Consider the following 24,548-nt stretch of genomic DNA (forward strand, 5'->3'; position numbering starts at 1 on the left):
TCTTGGCTCCATACTTTAGAGAGTTTTAGGGTCTATGAGAGCAAATTTTACATAGATTTAATTTGTGTTTAACAGAATTTCTGTAGATCCTTTATACATTTTTTGCCTGTATTTTCTCAGATTTTAAGCATAATTTTGAACAGTTTTCTTACTTAAGTTTTGTTTTCATTTCAGTTTAGTTCTCACCTTCCACTTCAGTCAGTTCTTCTGAACCCTGAAGGTTTTTTTTGTAACTTTAAAGTTAGCTTACATTTTTGTCTTTGCATGCTTGTGGATTGTGTCCATAGAGTGAGCATTGTGTTAATTGAGAATACATAGTTTTTGTTGTTGTTGGGGCAAAACCAAGTGAAATCTGGGGTTTCACTGTTTTTAAAATTTGTCTAAATCTAAAAATAAGTTATTAATATATTACACTAGATGTGGTAGTTAAATACTATCCTGTAGTGTTAATATTTTTCATTTTTAATGGAAAAAATTATGTAGCTATTTGCATAAATGTAATTTTCCAAGAGAGTAACCTTCAGGTTCTGAAACTTGGAGAACTCTGTCAATTATTATTATTAAATAATAACTTTAATATTATTGTCAGTACATTCAATTCTTGATGTTTAAACTTTTGTTTCTTTATTTTATAGACTAGCAGCTCTGCGAAATTGAAAATTCACCACCATATGGATATTGAAAGGAACCTTATTTTGTTACCATAAGTAAATGCATGATAAAAACACATGAAACATTACTATCTTCATGTTGTATAATTATTGTGGGTTTCATCTAAAGTTAAAGAATTTGTGACATAGTAATATACACTAAAAGAAATAAAGATATGTATATAACTGATGTAAAACCTCTCATGTTTCATCCTTTTGTGTTTTAATCACTTTTACAAATGTGCACTGTAATTTTTAATTGTATGAATGTTTTCATTGAGTAATTAGGTTGGTGAAAGTTAACCACTTCTGCTACAAGTCAGAGTCGTTTTTTTGTAATTAGGACTAATTTTTATTAAACTTTGATCTTTCTGAGCCCTTAGTATTCCATTAGTTATTTTGAAAGACTTGCTTATCATGTGTAGCCTATCCAAAAAGTTTGTAATGGTTATGTTAACTGTAGTATCTAAGTTTACATTCATTATTATATAATCTGTTTTCCATGATTGTTTTGGTTGCAAATGATTAACCATGTACACTGACTAGTCTGAAATGCCTTAGGAATACAATTTGTTGTTCATGTTATAAATAAATCAAGTTTTGCAAACATTAATATTTTATATAGAGTGGTTCACTACATTAATTAATAGTAGGTTCAAGACTAGCATAAACATGAACAAAAAAAGTACATTGTAGCCTACAGACCAATAAAATATGTGAGTATGTACTTCCTAACAACTCATGAAACTTAGTGTGACTTCCTTTACTGTAAGACTGTTTTGGGACAGGGATGTTCTATAATTTGGCCTCAAAAAAGGCTTCATATGTTTTTTAATGAAATGTTTTTCAAAAGTGAAGGTTATATTTGAACATAAGTTTAACGTTTACTCACAAGCACACAAATTCTAGTTAAAAATGAAGAGTATTTGTATTATAATCTATATTTACACAAGTTGTCCGTTTTTATTTTGAGTGTTGGTGGTGGTTTCAGGTTTCTAATGCACTTCCACTTTTTCCAAATGTTCGGTTACTTCACTAGGTGGCGTTGGTGCTGGCGCAGAGAAAATATGATCATACAACAGTCCTGCTATAACTCCACCAAGAATAGGGCCAAGACAGTATACCTAGATGTGATAAAACAATATTACAACAGCACTTATTAATACATGTCTACAATGTTAGTATTGTATAACTATATAAAACTTAACACAAGATGAAACAAGTTTTCCGATAAAGTGTTGTGTAACTATATAACCTTAACAATGGTTGTAACAGGTCTTACACTCTAGTGTTATGTAACTACATAAACCTAATACTGGTTGAAACAGGTCTACCGCTAAACTGTAGTGTAACTTTATAACAAATTTAACACCAGTTGGAACGAGTCTTCTATAGTAGTGTTGTGTAACTATATAACAAACTTAACACTGGTTGAAACGGGTCTGCTACAGTAGTGTTGTGGAACTGTGTAACAAAGTTGACAATGGATGAGACAAGTTTTTCACGAGTGTTGTACCACAGTATTACAAACTTGACTTATCGTTAATTAAGGTTTACATTATTAGATTACTGCTTTTGTTTGTCATGAACCACTCCTTAAATTGTCTGTGTAACTTGAATAACAAAGTCAGATGTATTATTTCTGCTGAGATATGATTAATATCATTACATTGTCTCGGTATTTCAGCCATTGGGTCGTTATAATATGACTAATAATCCCACTATTCGATTAAGAGTTGATGGTGGATGATGTTGACTATTTGCCTTCTCTCACACTTCAACAACTAGTGCAGATATTCATCGAATAGCTTTGCACAAAATTCAACAAACAAACAGTAGTTAGTGAAATTCAAGCAAATGTGTACACACACACACACACACACGTTCTGTTGTAATGATGATGCTTTTGATTGGCTGATTAGAGATTAAATTAACGTTGTGTTTTTGTTTAAATTCATTTCATTGTTTATATCTTCCTTGTTAACAAGAATGTTCACACCTGTTTATATTTGGTTAGAGAACCATTACTATCCAGATATAAGACGACATTGTAAAGAATGTCTTGGTTTTAAAATTACGTTTTAAATATAGACACAAGTTTTGAGAAGAGGTTTTGTGTGTGTGTGTGTTTTATTGGATCCAGACCACTTTATTATTATCCTACTTATACATATGACCACCAGGAGTTCTGGTTGATACTGTTATCGAGCTATGGATTTCGAAAATGGCGAACCGTGCTCGACTTCACGAGAGACCACCAAATGGTTCCCGTAATTTTAATTTCCGAGAGAATTATGGAAGTTACAAGCAGTTCGTGGTGGTAGGTTGTTACTGACTGGCTCCACTCCATTTGGTCAGTAGTTCCAAATAATGGGGGCCTGGCATGGCCAGGTGGTAAAGGCACTCGACTCGTAATCTGAGGGTCTCGGGTTCGAAACCCCGTCACCCCAAACATGCTTATCCTTTCAACCGTTGGGGTGTTATAATGTTTACTCAATCTCAGAAATCGGTGGGTGGTGATGACTACTAAATTAGGGACGGTTACCGCAGATAGCCCTCATGTAGCGTTGCGCGAAATTCAAAGTAAAATAAACCTAAATTAGGGACAGTGATAAGTAGCCATATTTTATTCCTAACCGATAATGGACTAACAACCCACCCTTTGCCGTATAACAGGTTAAACAAGAATAAAGCTGGATGAATGAGAACAAAAATGTTCTAATTAAACCAGAGAAAGATTTTAAATATGTCACTACTGAAATGTTTCATAAGTATATAATTATGATTCTCTTTATGTAAATAACAGCTATTGGTTTACAGTTTCCTTGTTTACTTCATTATCCGGGTAACTGTTTTACATCCCACTGCCGGCTGCTTGATATAGGACAAAATTATTCGCATTTCCTGTGTGTGTTGATATAGGCCAACATAGTTCACGTTTGGCGTGCTATCTGAACGAATGTTACGTATGTGGTCACACACCAGGTTTATATTCGGTCGGATATAACAGAGAACATTGTTTTTGTTTGTTTTCAAGGCTATAACGTAAAATAGTTCTTCACAATCTGAGGTTTGTGAATCACTTGAAGTGGTTGGTGGAAAGGTTGTGTAATTTCAGAAAGGAATCGGCAGAATTATGTACAACTGTCATTGTTTGTCAACGAGATGAAAATATTGTTGATAATCTAGGTGTTGCGCGAGCAAATGTGTTTTAAACCACTGTCATGGGGCATGGTTCACCTTCTCGCGTTCAAAACACTTTTAACTCTATATTAGGAAACATTGTTGTGAGTTCTCGGGGTTTGTAACTATAATTTTCGACGTGCACACTTATTTATGTTATTTAACAGACATTTTTGCTCAGGTTTGCTCTGATCAAGACGGACGTTATTTTTTAAATTTATTTATAATATAGAAAGCTAGTTTATTACACATTCTTCACATGGCTGACCGTTTTCGCTGCAATATGTTCGATATTTTTGTTTCTCGCCTATTATCAACTGACGGCCCCTCCCTGTGATGTAACAGGTTGAACGAGATTAAAGCTGGCTAGTTGTAGACAGGTTTGGATATGCTTCATTCTAGAACATCAAAGCTACTTTGTACACAGGTTAATTGAACATTGATAAGATGAAAAAAAAATGTTTCAGACCAAAGCCGCGTTGGCTATTTGCTGAGTGTACCGCTGGGTATCGAATCCCTGATTTTAGCGACAGCGATAATATACGGACTGTTAATTAGCTGTCCCACTGGCGACGAAGAAACAAACGAACACTGAGTAATGTTAAAAGTTACATCTCTGAAAATTTCTGGGATTGGTTATTTTATGTGCTTTGTTTTTCTACGTTAAAGACAATAACTTATGAATGAGCAACCATCAAAGTTTGTATATATTTGTTGTTATTGACGCTGTATTTATTAAGGAGAAACAGAGTACTGTATGTTTCAATAGACTAGTGTTCTGTCAAAGCAGTAGTGTATTCTCTACAAAAATGTCTCCTTATTACGCTTATAAATCGTCGTTTGACTTTTTGACGTCAACAAAAGTGTTAATGACCATATTGTATTATGAATTACATATAAAAATTCTAGACAACTATTAGTATACCTTGATGTTTCGTGTGACATTATGTTTTACAACAATAAAGATTATAATACATAATAATTTTTAACTATAACAATAATTCACGTTTGTTCTCTCAACAATAGAACTGTTTAAGTACATCATTTAAACCTGTTCTCGACACAGAACTGTTTAAATTATTTAAACCTGTTCTCAACACAGAACTGTTTCTTTAAGTACATTATTTAAACCTGCTCTCGACACAGAACTGTTTCTTTAAGTACATTATTTAAACCTGTTCTCGACACAGAACTGTTTCTTTAAGTACATTATTTAAACCTGTTCTCGACACAGAACTGTTTCTTTAAGTACATTATTTAAACCTGTTCTCGACACAGAACTGTTTCTTTAAGTACATTATTTAAACCTGCTCTCGACACAGAACTGTTTCTTTAAGTACATTATTTAAACCTGTTCTCGACAACAGAACTGTTTCTTTAAGTACATTATTTAAACCTGCTCTCGACACAGAACTGTTTCTTTAAGTACATTATTTAAACCTGCTCTCGACACAGAACTGTTTCTTTAAGTACATTATTTAAACCTGTTCTCGACACAGAACTGTTTCTTTCGACACAGAACTGTTTCTTTAAGTACATTATTTAAACCTGCTCTCGACACAGAACTGTTTCTTTAAGTACATTATTTAAACCTGTTCTCGACAACAGAACTGTTTCTTTAAGTACATTATTTAAACCTGCTCTCGACACAGAACTGTTTCTTTAAGTACATTATTTAAACCTGTTCTCGACACAGAACTGTTTCTTTAAGTACATTATTTAAACCTGTTCTCGACACAGAACTGTTTCTTTAAGTACATTATTTAAACCTGCTCTCGACACAGAACTGTTTCTTTAAGTACATTATTTAAACCTGTTCTCGACGCAGAACTGTTTCTTTAAGTACGTTATTTAAACTTGTTCTCGACACAGAACTGTTTCTTTAAGTACATTATTTAAACCTGTTCTCGACACAGAACTGTTTCTTTAAGTACATTATTTAAATCTTAAAGACTGATTTATAAACCTGAAGGTTACATTAACCCATAAACTTCCACTTCTTTAAAGAGGTCTTCGTCAAGAGGAAGGCTTGTAAGTTTTTATTTTGATATTATTCAATTTATTTTCTCTCTCGACAAGAATATTAACTGGAATCGCATGTTTAACTCCTGGTGTAATTTAACCAACAGAATTGTTTAACTATTTATGGTTGTTATTACCTAGTTACTAAGTGTGTGATGTTTATTTGTTTTTGCTTAGTGTTAGAGAAAGCGTTACTTACCCAATAATCAGTCCAGATGTTGGCTACGACGGCTGGCCCAATAGATCGAGCCGTATTCATACTGGATCCGGTGTATTTAATCTAAAGAAATCAACATACAAAATTACGTTACCCGAATTTATTGTGTAAAATAAAATAATGCTCTAAACAGTTTATGATATTCAACAACAAATGATAGCGACAATCGGAAAGGTACTTGATTTTATAAGGGCAAATGGTTAGGGTGCTCGATCGTAATTTGAGGGTCGCGGGTTTGAGTCCCCTTCGTACCAAACATACTCGCCATTTGAGCCGTGGGGGCGTTATAATGTGCGGTCAATCCCACTATTCGTTGGTGAAAAAGTACCCTAAGAGTTGGCGGTGAGTGATGATGACTAGTTACCTTCCCTCTAGTCTTGCACTGCTAAATTAGGGATGGCTGGCGCAGATAACCCTCGTGTAGCTCTGCGCGAAATTCAAAACAAGCAATATACATGAGAAAACTATATTATGCTTTGGCATGTTTCAAAACAAGTAAATGAAAACCTTTAAGACCGAATCAGTAAAATAATATTTAAAGATATTACTAACAATTTGCTATACTGGTCTCATTAGGCGTCTGATTGGTGATTGTAACGTTGCATAAATATCGTGATTGGTCGGTTTAGTGTAAGCTGCTTCTATAGTGTAGTCAAAACGATACACAGATAGGACAACATGGATCTGTTTTATGTGTACATATTTATTTATTACTAATGAATAGTTGATTTTGGTTTATAATAACGTGTTATTATTTAACTTTCTCGCTTAGTCTACATTATTATCAACTGTGTTTTGTACTGTTTGTGCACAGATTTAATAGCGAGTATAGTGTCACCTGGTGTACAAATGCTCAGGTTAATATATATGAAAAATTAAACAAATTTCCTCTTTACCTTTCTTTCAAGAAACGTTTTTAAGGGAAGGTTTTCGCAGTAGTTTAAAGTAGTTTCTTCTTAAGCCTATCACTTGTTTTAAATAAAGCTTTTTCAGTAAGCGATAAACCTACCTGCCCTCGACTTTATCATAAATTAGGAATAAGGCGATATTTGCTTAACAGTTTTAATTTTATATTTCCTCAGTAGCTTAACTGTAAGTTTGAGGTCTTGTTACGTTAGCACTAGATGTGTTCAGTGTCTGTAGAGGGCGCAACACAAATTATTGTGTAGCTGTATGCTTAACAACAGACAGACCAGTATTGGATCTGACATTGATCGCTTATAAGCTAACGTTAAATGTTTGTATTACACGTATAGACTTAAAAGCGAGAAATGTGATGTTTAATCTACTCACAACTGCGAGGACTTCACTGATTTAAGGCCTTATAGATGTACAAGTCTTATTGAAATCCTAATATGTAAATTATGAAGATTTGCTACAATAATTCTGTGGGAAATAAGAATTACAATACGGTGTCAAAGCTCTGTCGTGCCTCTCTTATCTGTCAAGGCCTTGAGCACGAGCAACAAATATTAGAAACAAAGTTCTGCCATTGTCCAACTGTTAAAACCTGTAGCAAGAACATCTAGTACTAATGATGTGTTGACAGAAATATATAAAAAGGGCTGAGGGCATACTCAGCCGAGAAATTTGCACTGAAATACTTTGATACTACTTGACAATGTTAGTTAACTAAACGGGTGAAACGAATTACGGGGGTCGAGAAGCACCCTACACGCATGCGGTTTATACAATGTCGAATCTTCAGGGACATTGTTGTTAAGACCTGTGACTGTACCGTATACAGTACCATCCTTATTTTGATGCAAATCGTTTGAAATAAGGAATTTTTATTTCCGATGGATAAATACGATAAATTAGTTGCACGTTATGTATTGAATCAGAAAATTTTTAATTTACAAATTTGCAGAAAGAAATGGAAAGCCATTTCTGTGGTATAAGTTATAACTTATTTATAAATGTATGGATAATTCTAGAATATAACAAAACTATTTAAATATTGGCAAGTTTGTGAGGAATAACAGAGTTTAACATTATACTTATAAACTTAAAACTACATTCGTACAGAACTTACAGCAAACATGTGGCAGGTTGCCACGGACAAGCCGATGGCCAGGGGGGCGGATCCTTTGATGTCTTGTCTGTTCTCGTCACAACAGGCAAACACTGTAAACACCAAAACCAAGGTAATGCAGAGCTCGACAACGAAGCCTTGGACTGGGCTCAGGTGCTCGCTAAGAACAGTGGCCCCTAAGTTTCCTTGCAGGTTGGACGGTGTGAGTGCCTTCAGCAAGCCAGCCCCTACTATTCCTCCTAAGCATTGAACGATAACGTACAGGACTGCGCGGAGTAAGGAAATTTTCGCGGTGACCAGAAAAGCGAATGTAACGGCAGGGTTGATGTGTCCTCCACTAACATGCCCGATGAACTGTACCACCGTCCCCACGGTCACGCCGAAGGCCAGGGCTATCTGGACAATAGTGGGAGAGTAATGGGAATCCCAGCCGGTAATGCAAGAGCCACAACCGATTAGGACTAATATAGCTGTCCCCAAAAACTCTGCCAACAGAGCTACGGACAGTGCCCTCTTGTTAGCGATGTCTCCAGACCCTAGCATCTGACGTAGGTTGCTTCTAGCTGCCATGGTTAATGTGATACGGTAGAAACAAGTTCTGCAAAATAACTGGGCGAAAACAGCTCGACCTGGCGCTTAAATAGGGAATTATCATCTGAAAAATCTCCACGACCTTTGAACTAAAGGGGCGAATGGCTGTTAGCATCACTTAATTATCATGTGACTCACTTGCTCAGCCAATCTTCTTAGGTTTAGAGATCCGAGCACTTTCGGATGTTATACCTTACAAAAAATGTATTAAGTTCATCTAGTTTCCTTTAACTACAATTCAGATATGTTTACTTTTGTATCAGTACAGAAGTTTATTTATTCACATGAGCACAATAATGTTAACATGTACGTATCCTAAAAACTAGGCGTGGCATGGCCAAGCGTGTTAAGGCGTTCGACTCGTAATTCGAATCCCTGAAAACTATTCAAATAATAATGTTAAGATAGCAGTAAAATAACTTTTATTCAAAAGTTAGAGTCTGATCACTGATTAGAGTCGCATTAGTTATTCCTATAGATAGGTTTGAGCTTAAACAGGAATATAGGGTGTAAATATCGGACAATCTTGTTTTGGTTCTATGTTGTGTTTTTATCCACTTGTCTGGCGGTAGAGAACTATATCTAGTAATTTTAAATATGGTTTATTATTTAACTTTCTGTGACAGTTTTTTTTTACTTTTTTCTTTACCTTGAACTTATTTTGTAAATGAACCGGTCATCGTCCTTATGATTATCGTACTGGGCTGCGATTCGAAGGGTCCAGAGTTCGAAGTGTGATATTGCTGGAAACACGCTTCTCTCTGTCATCCGTTTGATCAACATAGTACTTGTAACGAGACGAGCTCGACAACCAACCACCTTTCCTGCAGCCAATGGCTTAACTTAGAAAGGAGCCTTAGGGATCACTGACGCAGCCGTTTAACCCTCATGCGCGTAATGTGTCATTTAGGTTGAATTTTCTAATTCCAGTTTTTCTAACGTTTTCGGCCAACTATGGAAGAACTGATATATCGTTTAATTTCACGGGAGGTGTTTCTGTACATGCACACAGAAACAGATAAATATTACAGTTGAAAGTAACAAATCTTTTACCACTTAAATTAGAAGGAACGAGCCATTCGCACGAGTAGTTTATTTTGGGTTGTGTGTACCGTAGGACAGTTTTCTGTATTTTATAATTTCAGATTGTCTGCGATTAAGTACAAACCTGCACAACTGAATTTTAGACAACTACGATACTTCTAGTTAAGGAATCGGCTTGGGGCAAAATAACGTTATGTAATAGTTACGTGAAATTGTATCACATTACTTGTGAAGGCAGCATTGTTTGTGTTTACGTATACAAGTTTGACGACATTAACAGCACACTTATGGTGATACATTTAGTCAGTCGTATGATGGCAAAAAGTTGTTTTTGTTCGTTACTTGGGAATCCCTGGACTTGATCTGAACACACACCACCTGTTGCTTTGCTCATAAGACAACCAATAAATGGAACTAGTTTGTGAACGTACAGATCAGAAAAGAGAGGAAAAAAAACATTTAAATAAGCTAATAACGTTAATTATGAAAAACAAAAGGATGCTAGTCAATGTATCTCGATGGGCCAGCTGAAAGTTTGGAGGCCTGGTGGTTATGGTGCTCGACTCGTAATCTGAGTTTGGAGGCCTGGTGGTTATGGTGCTCGACTCGCAAGCTGAGTTTGGAGGCCTGGTGTTTATGGTGCTCGACTCGTTATCTGAGTTTGGAGGACTAGTGGTTATGGTGTTCTACTCGTAATCTGAGGGTCGCGAGCTCAAAACGCTATCGCTGGATATATTTGCCCTCTCAGCAGTAGGAGTGTTATAATGTGACGTTGGTATAAGAGTAGCGCAAAAGTTGGCGGTGGGTGGTGGTGTCTAGCCGGCTTCCTTCTAGTTTATCATTGTTAAATTAGGGGTGACCAGCGCAGATAGCCCTTGTGTAACTTTGCACAAATTTTCAAACAAGCCTAACTTATAGTGCCAGAAATCAGAACACACTTCACTCTGTAGCATTGTGCTTAAAAACAAGTGAACCAAGAGAAAACGAACTTTGTTGAATGTGGACAAGTACAGAACATACGTCTATAAAATGAACTGTTAAATAGCTGATTATATCCAACTTACTGGTTTGACAATGTGTTGTCGCTATATATAATTGTTTATAGTTATTTCCTTGGCTTACTTTACTTTGCTAACGGAATGCGATTCGTAAAAAAATATTTGTGTGTTATTGATGTACCTAATTACCTAGACTAAAGCTTATAATAATTAATATATCAATTAATAAATCAATAAACGGTACAAGTGGTCTACATTAATTATTTCTTCTTTAGCAGAAGGCTGTACAATAGATCATCTTAGCTGTGCATACAGCAGGGCTCGAACTTGAAAATTTAGCATAATAAGTTCTTAACCTTACCGCTGAGGCCTTGGGATGGGGCAACAGTCTGTAAAAATATTTTATTGTTTCTTGGGGCAACAGTCTGTAAAAATGATGTTTAATTGTTTGTTGTTACTAGAAGTTTGCCATAATAAAATTCTCAACACATTATTTTAAATTTAGTTATAGATGAAAAACGTTAATTTTTAGCGACATTCCAAATTATATGTATAAAGATATATAGCAGATTAATACGCAAAAGTCAAGTAAAACAATCTAAAGGAAGCACTGTGTTCAGAACAATAAATCTAAATCTCTGACTAATGATACTTTACAATAAATAAAAACAAGCCTAAAGAAAAACAAAAAAAAAGTTGTAGAAATAAAAATAATTCCAGGGTGCAGGCTATATTGTGGAATATAAAATGTACTCTAAGTTTTGGAGGTGACGGTTAAAAGTAGGACCCACACTACGGTGGGAATACACTGTCTATCAGTCTAAACCTCTGTTTGCGAGTCTTGTATGAAGAAATTCATAAATAATAATAATAAAATGAAGTAGAAATGAGGGAGCGAGATGTACGTGCTCAAGGCCACAGTGTCCCACACCTATATCACCCTTCACTACTTACATACAGTTTTGGGAAGGTGACTTATCCCCAAAGTAAAGAAGAAATAATGATGTTTTCTCACTTGGAGGTAAGATGAAATTAATATTGTTACAATAAATTAATGTAAAGCTATTTAATATATTAATTGTCCGTAAGCAATCAAAATAGAAAACAAAAACATTATGATGTGACCAAAATTCAGAATTATTATTCTATTACCAGCCATGTTGTCATCTTCATGTCGTTATATGTACAGCACATATATATACGTATGTTTGTATACTGTAATATATATATATACAGAAGCATTGCTAATACTTTATTATCAGGATAATACCAAGAAGTATTCTGGGTCTTAACTTTTCAAATCGTGTGGACAAAGATTATCATGTCTGACGTAATTGTGGACAAAGGTTAACAGCGGTCAATGTTGGGTGAATTACCTTACGGAGATGAATCACACAGCTTTTGTTGATTAGAGGAGAAAAAAACGTCATGAAGGACAATAAAACGAGTAAAAATAAAGTGTTCACAATTGGTAAATCACACGTCTGTAACAAAAAATGTATTCGCAATTTTTAGGGTGAAAAGCCTTCGTCAGACGGTTTAAACCATGTTCACGTATTTTGTTCATTAGTCATTAACATGTGAAGACGAGTTTAGTTGTAAACTAACAAGTGTCTGTTTTATTTGTAATATTCAACAATACACACAGTTTTAATCAGTTATTCATCTGCAAAAGGTTTTAACCAATTACTTACATATAAATTGTTTAACCAGTTACTTATATATAAATTGTTTAACCAGTTACTTGTGTATAAATTGTTTAACCAGTTACTTGTGTATAAATTGTTTAACCAGTTACTTGTGTATAAATTGTATAACCAGTTACTTGTGTATAAATTGTTTAACCAGTTACTTGTGTATAAATTGTTTAACCAGTTACTTATATATAAATTGTTTAACCAGTTACTTGTGTGTAAACTGTTTAACCAGTTACTTATATATAAATTGTTTAACCAGTTACTTGTGTATAAATTGTTTAACCAGTTACTTATATATAAATTGTTTAACCAGTTACTTGTGTGTAAACTGTTTAACCAGTTACTTATATATAAATTGTTTAACCAGTTACTTATATATAAATTGTTTAACCAGTTACTTGTGTATAAATTGTTTAACCAGTTACTTATATTTATATATTTTTAACCAGTTACTTCTATATAAACCCTTTTAAATGTTTACTTATAAATACATTATTTCAACCAGTTTAGTCATCTTTATTTACTTATCCATAAACTGTTTTAATGGGTTTCCTATCAGTTACTTTTCTATATACTGCACTTACAAATTATTTGTCTATAATTGAAGACTTTTCTAATGTTGTAGAAATGACCACAGTTTTAATGTGATTCAAATCAAACCAAGACTACAGTTAACAACTTAGAGAAGGTTGCTTTGTGAACCGAACATACTCGTTAAATAATAGTATTTGGTTAATCTAATTTAGTTCAATAATTGCTTCACACAAATTTATGATAAACGTTATGTTTCCCGACAGTACGAGACTTGTTATAGTGATCAGTTTGAATGACTTCCATTTAAATATGAAATAAATATAACTCTAGTATGGATAATTTACGATATCACAAGATAATGTTTTACCCAAATATTGTCCCGATATCACACAAATGTCGTTGTCTCTTTTCAGTTATCTTGTTACAACGTTTTCAGTTGCTATATTAACATTGAAATATTTAGTTACCAAATTCATCCATGTTAGAATAAAATATTAGATTAAAAGGTGGGTTATCTTTATTTTTTACTCTGCATGTTGACATTATCTCAAAAGTACAATTTAACAGCTATTGTTGGTGTTATTTTAACACAAAGTTCACAAAGGGCTATCTGCACCTTTTCTATCGTGGATAATTGAAACCTGAACTTTAATATTGTAAGTCAATAAACATGTTGCTGACTCTCTGAGGGACACTTGTCAATAGTAAGCATGTCACCGACTCACTGAGGGACACTTATCAATAGTAAACATGTAATTGACTCCCTGAAGGATATCCATCATTAGTAAACACTTCACTGACTTTCCGAGGGACACTTGTCAATAGTAAACATGTCACTGACTTTCCGAGGGACACTTGTCAATAGTAAACATGTCACTGACTCACTGAGGGACACTTATCAACAGTAAACACTTCACTGACTTTCCGAGGGACACTTGTCAATAGTAAATATGTCACCGACTCTCCGAGGGAGACCCGGCATGGCCAGATGGTTAAGACACGTAATCTGAGAGTCGCTGGTTCGAAATCCCGTCACACCAAATATGCTCGCCCTTTCACCAGAGGGGGGAATTATAATGTGATGGTCAATCCCACTATTCGTTAGTAAAAGAGTAGCTCAGTAGTTGGTGGTGGGTGGTGAAGACTAGCTGCTTCCCTCTAGTCTCACACTGCTAAATTAGGGACGGCTCGCACTTTCGTGTACCTTTGCGCTAAATTCAGAAACAAGTAAACAAACAAACTGTCTGTCACACTTCACATCTGCTTACAATAATGTGTAGTATAGTACTGACAAAAGTCTGAATAGTCTTAGTAGTCCTACAGACCTCTTCATTCTTATATAGGAATTGTTAGCAGCTTGCTAAAGTACAGGGTGGCCCGTAAGTCCCTACCCATCCATATATCTTATGTATCCAGTGTATCTGTGTGCTGTCCCTCATTCTCGCTGCATAATATTATGCGACGCCATGTTCTGTGAGACATTTTCCTCAACATAACAGGGGTTATTGTTCCAAATGCCGAGGTAACAGCTGCCTTCAACTCATCATTAGTATTATAATGTTGCTTATAATAACATATTGATGGGTAGGGACTTACGGGTCTCCCTGTACATTCCAGTCTACTGAATATGTGCAAGCGCAGGTTATTCACAATAATATATTTAAAAGTGATTTACTCGTTGTCCTACTGAAATGTAATTGTGTTTTTATATTTGTATACTTGTTTCGGTGCAGACACAATGACCACTAAAGTATACAATTAGTTTATTAGGTGCGACTGTTGAGAAAGAATTACAAAACAATGTAACTAAGACATCAAACAAAATAGTTTTCTACATACACTGTAAGTGATGTTTAATTCTTTAGAAAGATAGATGGACATAAACACCAACACCCAATGACCTGAATCGTTATGGGCCACCAGCAAACTCAGACTCTGTCAGGAGTTGGTTTGACAAAAGAAATCAATAACTTCGTGAAAGTATATAGGTCAAGCTAGTTCCACAGGTCACTGACCATAGGATAGGAAATGAGAAAATACAGAATGTCACTAGCATCCTCTCGTACTAGGTCAAACACAAATTAAAGGTGACCTTCATATCATCTGTTTAGATTGAGAAGAATCCAAAACAGAAGAAAATCCGAATGAAACTGTTCCTTCAAGAGTTTCGTTTCCTTTCTTTTGTGAACCATTCCTTTTATTTTACAGTTTTTTTTTCCTCCAGTTTATTGTCCAATAGTTCCGACACCAGTAACTACATTGTGTTGTTTGCACATGAAAAACGACCTGTATCCATTAGGTTCATTGAGTTTTTTAAAAATGTGCTAAAGCTGCACATAACTTCAAACTTCTAATGTATTTAAAATTGAAAATAAAATCTTTATCGTTTTGTTCACTTCCATAATAAATCAAAACTCACTCAGTCACGGATGTTTTATTATTTCAGTTTATCTGCTTGTCATTAACTACCGATGAAAACTAGGCTATAAATCAAACCAAGAACGATTATAGGCCGTTAACAAACCGTACTGAGTTAAAATCATTTGTAATAAATACATTGCTATCAATACGTATTAGAAAAATACAATAATTAATACAAAGTGCATTGAGCAGGCGGACAAAGTTTCGTCATTCGATACGTTTCTGCAGGGTCTGCGTAACTAGCAAATTTACTGGAACATTCAAAGTTCACTGCAGGTCCAAGAGTTCATTCTGCTCATCGGGTGAAAGAACCACACTAACGGATTTACTTATGGAAAACGTTCAGATTGGTGTATTTAGAAAATGAAATGTTTACATTTCGTTATTTTATTGTGTTATGCTACAAGCTGAAGTATTTTTAACGTGTTAAAAAACGTGTGATCTTGGAATTTATTTAACAAACCATTTTACTCCAAACGTTACAGTTAGTGAACTTTAAAAGAGGCCTTTCGGTTGTATACCTTTAAACAGAATTCAAAGACTTCCTGCACTGCTGCATAACCAATATGTTGGGGGATAAAGTCTTGCCTTATTTGTAGCCTGGAGCGCTAGGCCGATTTAAATATAATTGTATGTATTTCGATATGTGTTAGGTTATTACGTCGTGCTTTCAGTGAGAAAGAGGTCGCTCAGACATGTCACCGATATCAGTATACTGGAAAGCTGTTCGTGCAAGTACAATGAATACGTTGAGGTCGCGCTTATCTCAAGAAAGAACAAAAATGTTTGCTTGAACAATGCGATTGTATAACTACTATTTTGACTTGTTTAAAAAAGAACAACGATTTATTGAGCTTCATTCTTCTTCCGGTTATAAATTGGTTACGAGTAGGCATTACCTATAAATTTCAACTTTGAACTATGTTCCACCTGATCATTTCTATTCGATGAAAGACAGACAAGGTTATAGCAGGAAAACGAAGTTAGGAGGATTTAGTGATTTGGAATCAATATTGTATAGTAAATACTGTTTTATTCACGAATATGTTCATTATGGGTTGAGCATGGCCTAGTTATAGCGTGTTCGGCTGTGGATCGAAAGTCTGAAATTCGGGATACGATATTACTGTTTGTTTGAATTTCGCTCAAAGCGGCACGAAAGCTGTCTGCGCTAGCCGTCCCTAATTTAGCAGTCTAAAACTAGGGGAAGACAGCTAGTCATCACCATCCATTACCGCTCTTGGGCTACTCTTTTACAAACGTATAGTGGGATTGACGGCTGAAAGGGAGAGCATATTTGATGTGACGGGGATTTGAAACCGCAAACCTCAGATTATGAGTCGAGCGCTTTAACCACCTGGCCATGCCGTGCCACGATGTTACTGAACACTAGCTATTGTTTCAGCAGTGAACGCATCATAATAACGTTAACTGGCTCCAAGTGTGGCGACAGGTGTTGACAGCCGCCTGTTTTCTCTCTGGCTAGAAGTATAGGTATAGGGCTAGCTATACCCAAATTCGAGGGGCCTCTGACTTCATAATTTATTCCATATATTGAGTTCAGAATTCCAGATGCACTTTGAATGAAGAGATGAAAAGTTTTATATCTATCTACCTTACTATTTTACAGCATCAACTTTTGGAACTGAATTTATATTGAATAGAGTTTGAACTCAGAATGCTCAAAGTTATCCCCCTCTAAACTTAAACTAACAACAGTCTCTCCATTTCTAAAGCTAATTTTCATATTGATAATCTTGCTGTTATCCAGCAACTTGTTTAATATTTTTATTTTGCTGAAATGTCTATAACCGCAGTTGTTATTTATTTTAATTTTTTTTAAAAGTATTGAGTAGCAATAGCTGTCGTTAAATAAAAAAAATGTATAAATGAAAATCATTCTTTGTGATGAAATAGATGACAAACAATAATTACGAGGTGCAGGACAGTATTACTCTTGTACTACGCTGTGGACCATGCAGAAAGCTAGTATAATAAAACTTTAAACTACGTTTATCTACTTATCTATAGCTTAGTTAAGGGCCCGGCATGGCCAGGTGGGTTAAGGCGTTCGATTCGTAATCTGAGGTTCGCGGGTTCGAATCCCCGTCGCACCAAACATGCTCGCCCTTTCAGCCGTGGGGGCGTTATAATGTGATGGTCAATCCCACTATTCGTTGGCAAAAGAGTCGCCCAAGAGTTGGTACTGGGTGGTGATGACTAGTTGTCTTCCCCCTAGCTTTACACTACTAAATTAGGGACGGCTAGCGCAGATAGCCCTCGAGTAGCTTTGCGCGAATTTCAAAAAAACAAACAAACAAAGCTTAGTTAAACCTTTTTGTATATAGGACGACTCAGAAGCCTATTGTTAGACAAGTAATTCGGACATGGAAAGGTATCATATCATGCAAACAATAACACTGCCTATGTAGGACTGGTTTCACTTTCTTCTGCTTATTTTTTATTATATGATAACTAAAAAAACCAAAACAATGGTGTTAACCAGTTTCACTGAGGTGACATAGTTTGAAACAGAGTATCCGCTGTTTTAAGTATTATTCATACTAGTAGTAATTTCAAAAACAACAACAAGAGACAATTTAATTATAGCGTGTACGATGTTACTACTGCCCCTTGAAAAAATTAGTTTTACAGAAATTTGTCGCCCCTTTAAAAAATTGGTGTACAGGATGAAACAGGAATTAGCAGAAATAAAAAAGTTAAATATTTGAGTCAAAACGTCAATCATAAAAAAGAAGTAAATTGAAAAATGGAAAATATTATCCTTATTATCTTGTTTGAATTGTTTAGGAAGGATTTATATTAGTTATCATCCAATATACTTTTATTTTGAGAAGTTTTTCGTTACTTGTATACACAGACATCAGTGTCTGTCTGTGTACAATGCAACTTTACAAATCAATAGGTTAAGACACTCGGCTCGTAATCCGAGGGTCGTGGGTTTGAATCCCTGTCATGCCAAACATGCTCACACTGCCGTGGGAGCATTATAATGTGACGGTCAATCCTACTATTCGTTGGTAAAAGAGTAGCCCAAGGGTTAGCGGTGGGTGGCGATGACTATCTGCCCTCCCTTTAGCCTTACACTGCTAAATTAGGAACGGCTAGTGTAGATAACCCTTGTGTAGCTTTGCGCAAAATTTAAGAACAAACCAAAGATAACGTTACGATACATTTCCTTGGTGTTTTGCATCGTCAGTGGGAGTTTTTAGAAATTTAGTAAAAACATTATTATAAGCATTGTTAACGAAATGTTAAACGTTTATGGATTTGTCCTTAACACATAATTCTTTGCCATCATATTTAATACATCGCAGGGTCAAACATTTGAAGATGTAAGAATATTTTTTTAGGAAACTCTATACGGCTTTAGTTTATCAAAAAGCAGATTTGAACATCGTATCAAAGTATATGTCTAAATTCTAAATGTGGACACTTGCAGTTGATGATAATATATTCAGAGAAAATTGAAAATGTTTGATGTGAAATACTGGAATATAATACCACGATAATTTAATGAGTTAATAACATTACGTGGGAATTTAACCTCTTTCTTTTTTCTTAAACCAGAGGGAGCAGTAAAATCGTACTGTCAACCTGGCTAAAAGATATTCTAGCGAGGTGTGATACGCTGGCTAAGCTATCTATGATGTTTGTTTACTAACCCTGATGAGTTATAAAATTATTTCAATTTCCTAGAGTTAAAAAATTCATTTACCATGTATTAAGGTATAAAATGTTGCTAATTAGGAGTTGGCGTGTTTCAGTTTGATATCTTTAGTTAAAAAGTTTCATTTCTTCGACTTATGCGTGCTACACTAGTGAATTAAAATCGGTAACACTGGTATTTTTAGGCCTTAAGCTTAAACTTATGATCATAACACAAATATCTTTACTTTTAGGTTTTACCAGAGGTCAAATTAAACTATGACAGGGAGACCAAATCTTTTATTTTATAATATAATAATACAAACGCATATATCTGAGCAGGTTTTTTTGTTTCTTTTTACGGAACGACAATAAGATTTACACGAACATACACATTTAGAATATAACAAATCCCAATAATTTAATTTGCATTTCAAGTTAATTTTCAGTTTGCTATTATAGAAGTCTTCTCGCTAATGTTTCTGCTTTCTAAATTAATATTATATATATAATTACGTGTTATCATATGCAAGCATCGTTTGCTTTTAGTTTCTGTTTGAATTTCGCACAAAGCTACGCGAGGGCTTTCTGCGCTAAACGCAAATATAAAATATAACAGACAAACACAGTTGATGACGAAATTTACACAAAATTTTCTAGAATTACTAGAATAAGTGCAAATATTTTTTGTACATGCACTTATTATAACGCAATCCATTTTAAGAAAATGTTAATTCTTATCAGGAACAACTTTTTTGAAGCAAAAGATTTAGCTGGAAACAACAATTGTTAGTGCTCTGTGACCAGACCACTGACGTTACTAAGTTCAAACTCAAGGTCATGTCATCAAAACCGTGATTCACATGCTTTGTTTTGTTTAAGTTTATAGTTACACAGCGTTAAGTAGTCTTGAGGGCGCTATTAATATTCATAAAGCACCACAAATATCGGTTGCAAAGATATATAAATTAACAAATAAAACATTTAAGCTAAAAAATTAAAACAGTCGCTTCTCAATAACATCACTTAAGAGACATGAGATGTGAGTTTTCCTTTGCTGTTGTTATTTTAAGTGTATGATGCATACAATTTCGAATGAGCTTCAATGGCTAGGCCCACAATCCCTTTTTACACACCACTAAAATTTGTTTCTTAGAAGTTAGATCCTCTCTTTGTGAGTTAAATAAATAAATGCAACTTACAAAAAAGTGTGAAGATATTAAAAATATATCGATTTAAAGTTTTGATGTTTATTTGTGTTTCTAAATAAATGTGGTTTAATAGTCTCTTATTTACACGTGGTTTGTTGCGTTTTATGGACCAAAATATATTATAGAATTAGTTTCATTCACTAATATACGGAATTATTTAGCTTTTATAATACTCTGGAAGGCAGTTAAAGAGTATCATTACAGTAATGGTATTTAAATTCTATGTTGTTCTTTTCAACTTTGTGAAAAGTAACAAATAATGAGATCATATATCCTCGTTTGGTTCAGAATTTTTCGCAAAGCTACACTAAGGCTATGTGCACTAGCCGTACCTAATACTGACTTGATATACTGGAGGGAAGATAGCTAATTAATATTCATTATTTTGGATAATCGTGCTTCATTGAATAAATCAGATTGTGAATTTGAAGATTCGTGGTTTTCGTCTCGTTGCTGCAAAAACGTGGTTCGCACTTTGGGAATGTAAATGTGTAATAAGAGTGACAGTTACATGTCAGACCACCAAGTATACTTTATTAATTCAAAATTAGCGATGGCTATGCTCATATAGTCTTATCTAGGGTGGATTACGATTTGTATAAAAAATGCTAAGAATTGTTGGTTTTATAATACTGCACTTTTAACTGGTTGACCATATCCAGCCTATATGTTTATATTAGCAAATATTTAGAAAAATACTATATTTTCAATTTATGAATTTTTGATGTTTTGAGATAAAACTGGCGAATTCAAATATTACTTGAAGGGAAGTTAGTCGTTACGGTTAATAATGAAAAAAACAAAACAAAAACCAACAAAACTATTATATCTATATTTTATTGACAAATAAACCAAATACAATTGTAGATGAATTTTAGTTATTATCTATACGAGTAGGTTGCTTTAATTAAAAGTTAAGTAACGCAAACAAATACAAAATTCTTCTTTTTGTTAACTTACTTAGAATGGCAATAAAATAATATTCGACAAATGATAAGTCCGACATCTTCTGAAAGTCTCTGCACGCAAAATGACATATTTATGTATAACTAAACAGAAAGGATTTGTTTGTTTGTTTGTTTTGGAATTTCGCACAAAGCTACTCGAGGGCTATCTGTGCTAGCCGTCCCTAATTTAGCAGTGTAAGACTAGAGGGAAGGCAGCTAGTCATCACCACCCACCGCCAACTCTTGGGCTACTCTTTTACCAACGAATAGTGGGATTGACCGTCACATTATAACGGCCCCACGGCTGGGAGGGCGAACAAAAAGGAGATTATTATTTCAAGAAATAATCTTTAGACGAGGTTCGAAACAATCAGAAATTATCTTGGTGGTATGTGAAGCCCTAAATCGCTATAGTGTCTTCTAACATCTTTTATGTTTCAAAATGTAAAACTTCTGTAATAAATAATTAATTGATAGATTTCTTTATTCATTGAAATCCTCTCTCTACCTTCTCGTTACCACAGTATCATAAAGTTCATTTTATAACACTTTGAACTGTGTGCTTGTATTAGTGTAGAAACTGCATCAGTGTACCTGTTGTGTTCACCTATAGGATTCGAGCACCAGATTTCACTTCCGTAAGTTCTTAAACTTACCATTGTCTCACCAGCAAAACATAGCTTGAAAAAGTCTTCGTTGAAATTTTAAACTCTAGTTTGAAAAACTTGAACCCCCAAAAAACAAACCAGGAATAAATTAATAGCATCAGTGTTACATATTCCTGTACAAATATTGAATTTCTGTATGACATTTAATAAAATACACGATACAATGTGAAATATATTCTCTATTACTATGTGAAGCCCAGCCTTATTCTTCTCATTTGTCTGTGTTCAGGGTTATTGATGGGAAAATTTTCACCAACCAGTAAAATTCAGTGAGAAGTGATAAATCGAACAGCAGATTTGAGTTAATATTTGTTGTTTTAAACACACTATAGATAAATAACACATTTAGTACTAAACTTAGATTTAAAACATTATAAATATATAATACATGTATTACTAAACATAGGTTTAAAACAATAAATAAATAATACATGTATTACTAAACATAGATAATAAATAGGAAGAATAAGATAAACTATTTGCCATGAAATTTGTAAGCCACGCCCATTGATAATAATTAGTACACAGAAAAACGGTCTCTGATAGTGTTAAACCTAGAATTCTCAGGTTTTTACGTTTTTGATATTTGCTGACAACGGAGTTGGTTAAGGCCCAGCATGGCTAAGTGGTTAAAGCACTCGACTCGTAATCCGAGGGTCGCGAGTTCAAATCCCCGTCACACCAAACATGTTCGCCATATCAGCCATAGGGGCGTTATTATATGACGATGAATCCCACTATTCGTTGGTAAAAGAGTAGCCCAAGAGTTGGCGGTGGGTGGTGATGACTAACTGCCTTCCCTATAGTCTTACACTGCTAAATTAGAGACGGCTAGCGCAAATAGCCCTCGTGTAGCTTTGCTCGAAATTCAAAACAAACCAATCCAGAAACGGTTAAAAACATAATTCTGAATCAGAACTAACATCTTGTTTCAATAAAGACTAACAGATGACGCTACAAGTTTGCTTAGTATATTTATATACGTTGTTTACACCGTGAAATGTCAAACAGTAAGTAACCAATTTGCATTCTGTTCACTGCAGAATATCGACCACTGGACACAACATAAACACAACATAACCATAGAAAACACTCAAATACTAAATAAAGAAACAAACATAAACAAACGCAAAATTAAAGAAGCCTTACTTATACAACAACTTAAACCCAAAATAAACCAATACAAAAGAACGCCTTTATACCTATATTAAAAAAATAATATAATAAATAATAGTAATAAAATAAATAATATAAAATTATATATTCAAACATCTAAGCATGCCCTGTACATTCCGAAACTCAACGTAACCCCTTTCAAACATGTGGTCAGCTTCCGGTCAGTTACCTCTTTCTTTCTTTGTGAACCTGACGACGACCGAAGAAGGTCGAAGCGTTGTTCGCTCTTCTACGTAAAATATTTTTTCAACCCAAACGAGCCGTTTTTACATAAGTATTTTTACGTATTTTTTCTGATCAAATGAATAATAACAGTCAATGATATTTTAGAAATTATTCATTGTAATACACAAATTTTGTTTTTCTATAAATACATGTAAGCCCTCAGGCATATTATTAATATCAGGAATTATCTTAATCTTTTTATTTTTAAGAGTTATAATATAAAAGGCCCCTCCTAGTACAGCGGTGAGCCTCCGGATTTAAAACGCTCTTCGTCAATTTCAAATGACTTTAATCACAATTATAGCTTTTTAGCCCTATAGCACACTGACTGTAGCTGACCTATAATAATACTCTCTTTGTCTCTCAGCGCGTCGAATTTTATACAACAATCACGTGAAGCTCTAGAACATTTACCAAAGCTCGCGTGCACCAATATTGTCAATCACTGATATTACAATAACACCTAGTACATTGTTTGTTCTCACTTCTAAGAATTCTCTATAATTTCGTGAATAGGTGGAACTTGCGCAATACACAGTCAAAAAAATGTGTCGCATGCATAACAGTAAACCGTATAGAAACAAGCGTAGGTTTGTTTGTTTTTGAATTTTGCACAAAGCTACACGAGGGATATCTGCGCTAGTCGTCCTTAATTTAGCAGTGTAAGGCTAGAGGGAAGGCAGCTAGTCATCATCACCCACTGGCAACTCTTGGGCTACTCTTTTACCAATGAATAGTGGGATTGATCGTAAAATTATAACGCCCCCACGGCTGAAAGGACAAGCATGTTTGGTGAGACGGGAATTCGAGCTAACGACCCTCGGATTACGAGCCTTAATCACCTGGCCCTCAAACGTAGGCACTAAAATAAATGTACAAAAGTACAAGTATCTATCACTATTAACCTTAACCTTTGTTCTCAATAAATTAATGTTTTCGTTTTGGTTATTTTCCTTATCTTGACGTTGGAGAACAAGATAAATGTTTGTAATTTGCACTATTTACGGTGTATAGATACACCGCGTATATATCCATACGGTGTATGGATTCTTTATGAGCATTACTTTTAATAATCCTTACACCTCTCCAACTGATTTTAACGCCATCTTGAGGATTTATAGTAAAAATATTGTATTCAATTCCTTGATCGGGATAGAGTTTAACATAAGGTAAACATAACGAAGTATTACTTAAAACAATTTTATAATTTTCATTATCTATATCTCTGTGTAAATGATATCATTACTGTCATATCCCATA

General features: G+C 34.5%; 2 protein-coding genes across 4 annotated transcripts in view; one reads left to right on the forward strand and one right to left on the reverse strand.

The window, feature by feature from the left end:
- Window positions 1-840, forward strand: part of LOC143231710 (charged multivesicular body protein 1a-like) — a 52,252-nt gene extending 51,412 nt beyond the window's left edge. For all 3 annotated transcript variants that reach the window (XM_076466316.1, XM_076466317.1, XM_076466318.1), the window contains exon 9: window positions 636-840. In XM_076466316.1, coding sequence (XP_076322431.1) covers window positions 636-657 — 22 coding nt within the window. In that variant the 3' untranslated portion in view covers window positions 658-840. The remainder of the gene's footprint in view (window positions 1-635) is intronic.
- A 393-nt stretch (window positions 841-1,233) lies between these two features.
- Window positions 1,234-8,782, reverse strand: LOC143231709 (aquaporin AQPAe.a-like). The gene is made up of 3 exons (XM_076466315.1): window positions 8,108-8,782; window positions 6,055-6,135; window positions 1,234-1,774 (listed from the first exon to the last, which is right to left on the reverse strand). The coding sequence occupies exons 1-3, from the start codon at window positions 8,675-8,677 to the stop codon at window positions 1,646-1,648; spliced, it is 780 nt and encodes a 259-aa protein (XP_076322430.1). The 5' UTR covers window positions 8,678-8,782; the 3' UTR covers window positions 1,234-1,645.
- Between the last annotated feature and the right edge of the window lie 15,766 nt (window positions 8,783-24,548).

Source organism: Tachypleus tridentatus, chromosome 11 (genome assembly GCF_004210375.1).
Source record: "Tachypleus tridentatus isolate NWPU-2018 chromosome 11, ASM421037v1, whole genome shotgun sequence".
Classification (NCBI taxonomy): domain Eukaryota; kingdom Metazoa; phylum Arthropoda; class Merostomata; order Xiphosura; family Limulidae; genus Tachypleus; species Tachypleus tridentatus.

Excerpts from the sequence above, each read along its gene's own strand:
- LOC143231709 (XM_076466315.1), bottom strand. The coding sequence starts at position 8,677 with ATGGCAGCTAGAAGCAACCTACGTCAGATGCTAGGGTCTGGAGACATC. Across the intron at positions 6,136-8,107 it reads CAACCTGCCACATGTTTGCT|ATTAAATACACCGGATCCAG; the intron begins GTAAGTTCTGTA and ends TGATTTCTTTAG. Across the intron at positions 1,775-6,054 it reads ACATCTGGACTGATTATTGG|GTATACTGTCTTGGCCCTAT; the intron begins GTAAGTAACGCT and ends TATCACATCTAG.